At 34.7% G+C, this 8,210-nt stretch overlaps 1 protein-coding gene across 1 annotated transcript; it reads left to right on the forward strand.

Moving 5' to 3' along the window:
• Positions 1-477: 477 nt before the first annotated feature.
• On the forward strand, positions 478-2,565 carry LOC21387687 (UDP-glucuronate 4-epimerase 6). The gene is made up of 2 exons (XM_010095042.2): positions 478-1,170; positions 1,259-2,565. Exons 1-2 carry the CDS (start codon positions 721-723, stop codon positions 2,171-2,173), a joined length of 1,365 nt encoding a protein of 454 aa, XP_010093344.1. The 5' UTR covers positions 478-720; the 3' UTR covers positions 2,174-2,565.
• Positions 2,566-8,210: the final 5,645 nt, after the last annotated feature.

Raw genomic sequence — 8,210 nt, forward strand, 5'->3', positions numbered from 1 at the left:
AACTATGACGGCGAATGAAAAAAGAAAAGGCATTCTTATACCATTTATGGTACTTTTGCATTGTTAGTATGCCTAACATGTTTGGCATTGAAAAAGTGACGCAAAGCACAAGAGTTACCGTTGGCATTAGTCAATAGTCATACTAACATTACTGATATACACTATCATATCATATAATTACAAAGTGTTTCCATACCAAATCAACAATGATTAGTATTAACGCATTAAAAGTTAACATGTTTCAGCAACTAGGATCTTTTTTTTTTTTTTTTTTTTTTTTTTTTTTTTTTCCACTACAATGGTTTTCGCCATTGTGGTAATACTTTAATAACATTGACAATCGGGGTCCATATTATTGTCTTCATTTATAAGCCATTATTATTTTTTATTTTTTAAAATTATTTTCCCCTCGCCACTTTCCATCTGTAAGATAAGGAAGGCGAGTTATGAAGAAGAAGGAAAAATAAATAAATAAAAAAGAAAGTGGTCTCCAACCGACACCAACCCCTCCCTCTCCCTCTCCCTCTCTGTCTCTGTCTCTCTCTTCCTCATTTTCTTTATATTAATCTCTTCTTACTCTTCTCAATTTCAGGGCTCGATCTCACCTCATCAGCTCTCTCTCTCTCTCTCTGACACACAAACACAAATCACAATCTCCGAGCCCAGCCCCCACAGAACTCAAAAACAAAAACTTGAATTATATAAACATTATCTTCAATAATGGCGTCACCGCCCGATACAAGTAAAACCATGAAGCTGGAGAGATACAACAGCTATATCCGGAGAGTAAACAGCACAAAGCTCCTCAACGCCTCCTCCAAGCTCCTCTTCCGCGCCACTCTCTTGATCGCCCTTGTCCTCATCCTTTTCTTCACTCTCAACTACCCTCCTCTCTCTTCCTCTTCCGACACCCCCAATACCCATCACAGCTTCCACCACCACAACTTCCTTTCTTCCGCCTTCTACGGCGGCGGCGGCGCCACCTGGGAGAAGCAGGTCCGCCACTCCGCCACTCCCCGCCGCCAGAACGGCTTCTCCGTACTCGTCACTGGTGCCGCCGGATTCGTCGGGTCCCATTGCTCGTTGGCCTTGAAAAAGCGCGGCGACGGCGTTCTCGGACTTGACAACTTCAACAATTACTACGACCCGTCTCTAAAACGCGCCCGCCAGGTAATATAACTTTCTGGAAGCTTAAATTTTGTTATTATATTTAAACTCGAGTTTATTTATTTATTTATCTTTTTATTATTTATCTCAGGCACTTCTTTCGAAGCACCAGATCTTCATTGTCGACGGCGACTTAAACGACGGCCCTCTCCTATACAAGCTCTTCGATGTCGTCCCGTTCACCCATATCCTCCACTTGGCCGCCCAGGCCGGAGTCCGATACGCGATGCAGAACCCCCAATCGTATATCCACTCAAACATTGCCGGCTTCGTCAACCTTCTAGAAGTTTCCAAATCCGCCAATCCCCAGCCCTCCATAGTCTGGGCCTCCTCCAGCTCGGTCTACGGCCTAAACACCGACAACCCATTCTCCGAGCTCCACCGCACCGACCAACCGGCGAGCCTCTACGCGGCCACTAAAAAGGCCGGAGAGGAAATCGCGCACACCTACAATCACATCTACGGACTCTCCCTCACCGGATTGCGCTTCTTCACGGTGTACGGACCGTGGGGAAGACCGGACATGGCGTACTTCTTCTTCACCAAGGACATCTTGCAAGGCAAGACAATTGACGTATACAAAACGCAGGATGATAAGGAGGTGGCGCGTGACTTCACGTACATCGACGACGTCGTGAAGGGGTGTTTGGGGGCGCTCGACACGGCGGAGAAGAGCACGGGGAGCGGGGGGAAGAAGCGGGGCCCGGCGCAGCTGAGGATCTACAACCTCGGGAACACGTCGCCGGTGCCGGTAGGCAAACTTGTCGGGATCTTGGAGAGCCTGCTGACCACGAAGGCCAAGAAACACGTGATCAGAATGCCGCGGAACGGGGACGTGCCGTACACGCACGCGAATGTCAGCTTGGCGAATAGGGATTTCGGGTACAAGCCGACGACGGATTTGTCCACCGGGTTGAGGAAGTTCGTCAGGTGGTATGTCAGTTATTATGGGATTCAGACGAGGGTAAAAAAGGAAAAGAATGACCATTCCGAGGATTCCACTTGATAATAATAATAATTATTTTTTTATATATTTATCATCATGGTTTTTTTTTTTTTTTCTTGAGGGGTTAAGTTATTGTTGTGGTCCTGTGTACTGCATCAGAATTGTTACTTCCAAGCTGTTCTTCTTGTTATTGTTGTAGAATATAGATATAAAACTGGATATAGAAGATGAAGAAGAAGATAAATGTGAATGAAGAGATGAAAAGACGGGTGTAGATCTGTGAATTGGGTGGGTGGGGGGGAGAGTGTGATAATAATTTTTGGTGGGGTCTGCTAGAAAGGATGTGGATCTCAGCCATTGGATTGAAATTTAAGAAAAAAAAACAAAGGGAAAATAATTGTAATTGAACAGCAATCAATCATGATCATGAGAACAAAAGAATCTTCTTTGCCTTTAATTTCCCTTTCTATGTGTTTCATTCATTCAATTTTTATTTATTTATTTATTTTTTGTTCAATCACTCATTTATGTTTTTTTTGCTTTTATGGCTTTTATTCTTTCTTTGGGCCTAATTGGTTTGCCTTCTGGGGCTAGCAAGTTGGAGGAAGGATATGTTAGATTTTGCTTTTGGAGATGCTTTTTTATTTTCTTCTTTTCTTCATGAAATATTGCAAGTGGGGTTCAAGGATGTCTTCGAACATTTATAAGGCAAAGGTAAGACTTTGGTCTAAAGAAAGGGTAAAAATATATTTTCAAAAATGGGCACTATGGTTATTACCACGTGAATTTTATACATTATCATACTTTTGACGGTGTATAACTGAAGTAAAATCATGCAGCGTAAATTTCTGGTCACATTGGCTGAAAGTTAATTATATTACATGCTACGTAATCATTGGTGGAATCAATTTGGGCAATAATCACCGTCTACAAAAAGGAGGGTGGAAAATGAAGGAATAATAAATATCTTTGTATATAAAAAAGAGAATCATGGGTATCTGATTTGATTGGCAAAGTCTCCGAGAAAGTTTTTGAAAAATAGTAGAAAATATGTCGATATGAAAAGTTTAAAAAATTATATATGCTAATTTTTAGTTATAGAAATTAATAGGCTATAATTTGTTAAGTTATGGTTCACAACCAGATAAGTTATGGACAAACTTGTCAAGTTATAATTCATAACCAGACAAGTTATGGACAATAACTTGTCAAGTTATGATTCATAACCAGATAAGTTATGGATGAAAACAGTAATTTAGCCTATTTATTAACTTATATAAATTATTGATCTATTAATTTTAATTCATCTCAAATTTTGGCCTATTTTTCTCTTTCTCAAGTTTTTTTTAGAGCAAAACAAAAAATGAAAAGAAAAAAATAGGAAAAAAAAGAAGCATTTTCTTATCTATAATTAAAAAAGAAAAAGAGAACATGAATGATGAAGGGGCGATAGAGGTTTCTATAGTGGTACGGATGATAAATAAAATTTTTAATACGTGTTGTAATTGCTCATGATTTAGACGATTGCTTCCAATTAACTCTAGCTATTTATTAATTAATGAAATAAGTCATCAAAAGTTTTATTATTGGTTGTCCCAATTTTAGGCCTTAAAGCTTTCACATTTATGTAAGATTGATAAGTCACCGAGGGCTGGATCTAAATTAATTAGAAGGGCTAGTATAGCAAATAGCAGTCACGGTGCAGAGTTTCATATTAGCTGGTGCTGGACTTTGAGGCGCACATAATAATGCATAGTCTAAAAGTTAACGTTCGGATTTTATTTGAAATAAAGTTTACGATAAATGAAAAGATAAAATATCTTATTAAAAAATATTAAAAAATATTTTCTATATCTTGACGGATTAAGTAATCATATTTTGTGTTACTTCTTTTATGATAGGTGTGAATATAAATAGTTAGGTAGTAAGGCACAAACTATAGAGCGGGACAAAAATACGTTGGAATTCTGTCACTTTTCTCTCTCTCTCCTAGTCTTCCATAGGTTTATAAGTTGTAGATTTATCGTGGTTGTTTTGACACTCCCTTTGAGATAACTATGCATGGTGTGAGCAATTAAGGACATGGTGATCATTGTTATCGACTTGGAGCATGAAGATCATGTTCGTGACGGAAGTATTGTGAGGCTATCCCGTGGCGAATCCTGTACTAGAGTCGAATTGGAGATTTGATCCGAAACCACTGTAGACACTTCCCCACATGTATCCGGTGGATATTTTTCATTGTTGACATCAGAGACGGTAGTGGTAGTCTCCATATTCATGTAAGATTAAACATGAAGAGTGGTGAACGAAAATATAATACCAAAAATTGTCCTTTTTTTGTTATTTTCTTTTGATTTTTGTTTCTAATTTTACGATTTCTGTTTGAAGCTGATTTTTTGATATGTTGTAGATTATTTGATGGTTAATCTCCTGTCAAAATTTCATATTATTTTGGATTGACAGTTTAAGAGAAAATTACAGTTAAAATTTTGAAATTCGTAACTTTGACTACGTGTTTTAATTGCATCTTTTGTTAGGAATGGTGTCCTAGAAACATAAAATGTAATGAGATATTTATTATTTATTTAATAAGAGTTTATTCATTATTTTTTGTGCATATATTAATGACTATTTTATGAATATCAGTGAAAATTCCATGATTATGTACGTGACCTTAAATATTGTATATAAGTATTATATGCGAGAGGATAATATTTAAGGATGATAATCAAAACGACAATCGTAATGAATTTAATTAAAGTTTGGGATCTTTAATTAAAATATTACTAATACATGTCATTCCTATTTAGAATGGAACAGTGTTATCCGCACTGTTAATAGGGTGAGATATTGAATGAGTATATTAAGCATAATGAGATTATGTGGAACATGGACACAAACACAATATGAATTTTTGATAATTTCCATTATGTATAGAATTCTAATTGAGTCTACTGATGGTCATATATAGAATAATCTTAATCCTGAGTTCTTAGCAGACTCCTATTTATAGATTTCTGTCTTTTGATTTACTCAGTAAGGATTTCAAGATCCTGAGTTCTATTCCTTACATTTTGGAGACATGATGTTGTGGTTAGTTGGGAATGTTATTATACGAGATGGAATCCATTCATTCTTGAAAAAAAAGTAGATAAATAATTCCCTTGAGGGTTGATTCGGTACTTGGACTATTAGGAACTCTAATTCATGAATTTGTTTTATGAATCACTATCCATTAGAGAATCAACGGTACTCAAGGATAAAGATGTAATTAGAGAGGTTAACGGATTTCACTTAGCTCTAATGATGAATTATTTATGGAGGATTAATCTATATGTGATGACTATATCAATTGGACACTTTACAGTTTAGACGATTTTTATGTCCATAATTACAAGAGTACAATTCCAAGTTTATAGTGAAGTAACTTTCGGAATTAATAGAATTAATTAGTTAATTAAAGAGTTTAATTAGTTATCAATTTTATTGGAGCTCGAGATTATAGGTCCATTAGTCTTCGCGTCGTCCTTGTAATTCTACAAGACACTAAGGGTAAAATGGGAATTTTAGAATTATGAAATTCTATAAAAAAAACGCTCAAGGATAATTAATTGAGAATTAATTATAAATTAAATAATGTGATTATTTAAATTTAAAATGAAATTTGAATTTTGAAACACACATATGAATGTGTTCACATGGTGTGAATGCATAGCACAGTGTGAATCCTTCTGGGATTCAGTTACTTGCTCAAAAGTTATCCAATTAACTTATTTGATAAGTCGTCTAATTTAAAATTCAAATTGATTTAAGTTTGACTTAAATTGGAGTTTGAATTTAAGTTAAAAATTGGGCTGGAGGATAAATTTTTACCTTATTCTTTATCTGCAAAAGAATTCTCATAAAACTTTGATATACTCTATAGATTACAATAATTTATGCACGAATAAATTAATCAAATTAATTTACCAAGCGACCGATCATGATGATATCTTCGATTCTTTGACCTTGAACGTTCATCGCTCCAAGCAAGTTTAGAACACCCAAATCTTCCTTGTCAGTTCCTTGAATCTACGAAGATGTGTGTGTGGGCACACTTGAAACAAAACGGGATTAGCGAAAACACTCAAGGTTTCCATGAACACCAACACATGCACGACGTGGAATTTTGGAGAAAATTTTCCTTCCCACACCCTATAGAATTCGGCCACCTATGCTAGGGAGAGGAGAAAAATTGTATCTCACAATTTTCTACAATCTCTTATTTTATAGAGTAGTAGTGAGACTCCTAGAAGGAGTCTTATCTTTATCTCCAAGATAAAATTTGTTAATTTTCTCCAACATCAAATTTGATTTTGAAACAAAATCTACTTTCTCCCTTATCCTATATGGCCGGCCACCACAAAAGGATTTCCTCCTTGTGGTAGGTGCAATTTTAAAGATAAAGAATGGGGGAAAATTTCATCCTCCAGTCTAATTTTTGACTTAAATTCAAATTCAAATTTAAGACAAATTTAATCAATTTGAATTTCAAATTGGACAACTTATCAAATAAGTTAATTGGATAACTATGGAGAACAAGAAATTTGAATCCCAAAGGGATTCAAAATGTGTTGTGTGTTCACACTATGTGACCACCTTCATATGTGTGTTTAAAAATTAAAAGTTAAACGTAAATAATTACATTATTTAATTTATAATTAATTCCCAATTAATGATCCTTGAGCGTTTTATTTTAGAATTTCATAATTTTAAAATTCTCATTTTGCCATTAGCGTCTTGTTAAATTACAAGGATGACGCGGGGACTCATGGACCTATAATTCTGAGATCCAATAAATTTAATATTTAATTAAACTCTTTAATTAATTAATTAATTAATTCTATTAATTCCAATAGTTACTCCACTATTAAATTGAAATTACACTCTCATAATTATAGACATAAATTACTTCTAGACTGTGAAGTGTCCATTCGATATAGTCACTACATATAAATCAATCCTCCATAAATGATAGAGTTAGCTAAAATCTATTAACCTCTCTAATTACATCTTTATCCTTGAGTACCATTGATTCTCTAATGGACAGTGATTCATAAAACAAATTCATTAATCAGAGCTCCTACTCGTCCAAGTACCGAATCAACCTTCAAGGGAATTATTCATCTACTTCTTTCTTAAGAAGGAATGGATTCCATCTTTTATAGTTACATTCTCGGCAATTCACTTCATCATGTTTCGAAAATACAAGGAATATGATTCAGAATCTCAGAATCCATACCAAGTAAAACAAAAGACACAAATCCATAAATAGGAGTTTGTTAAGAACTCAGGATTAAGATCATTCTATATATGACTATCGGTAGACACAATATCATTCTATATATTGTGTTTGTGTCCCTATTTCACATAATCTCATTATGCGTAATATACTCATTTAATATCGTGTCATATTAACAGTGCAGATAACACCATTCCATTATAAGTGGGAATGACATGTATTAGTAATGTTTTAATTTAAGGATTTCAAACTTTAATTAAATTCATTAAGAACGTCATTTTGATTATTATCCTTAAATATTATCCTCTCGCATATAACACTTATATGCAATATTTAAGGTCACATAAATAATTATGGAATTTTCACTGATATTCATAATATATTCAATAATACATGCACATAAAATAATGAATAAACTCTTTTATTAAATAAATAATAAATATCATATTACATTTCATATTTTTAGGACACCATTTCAAATAGCACCTACCACAGGGAGGAAATCTCTTAGTGGTGGCCGGCCATATTAGATAAGGGAGAGTGGATTTTGTTTCAAAATCAAATTTGAAGGGGGAGATAATTAACAAGCATTATCTTGGAGATCAAGATAAGACTCCTTCTGAGAGTCTAATTACTACTCTATAAAATAAGAGATTGTAGAAAATTGTGAGACACAATTTTTGCTCTCCCTAGAATTGGTGGCTGAATTTTATAGAGTGAGGAAAGGAAAAATTTTCTCTAAAATTCTACGTCGTGCTTGTGTTGTTGTTCGCAGAAATCTTTAGTGTTCTTGCTAATCCTCTTTTTTTTTTT

The sequence above is a fragment of the Morus notabilis genome, unplaced genomic scaffold (assembly GCF_000414095.1).
Source record: "Morus notabilis unplaced genomic scaffold, ASM41409v2 Scaffold883, whole genome shotgun sequence".
In the NCBI taxonomy this organism is placed as follows: Eukaryota; Viridiplantae; Streptophyta; class Magnoliopsida; order Rosales; family Moraceae; genus Morus; species Morus notabilis.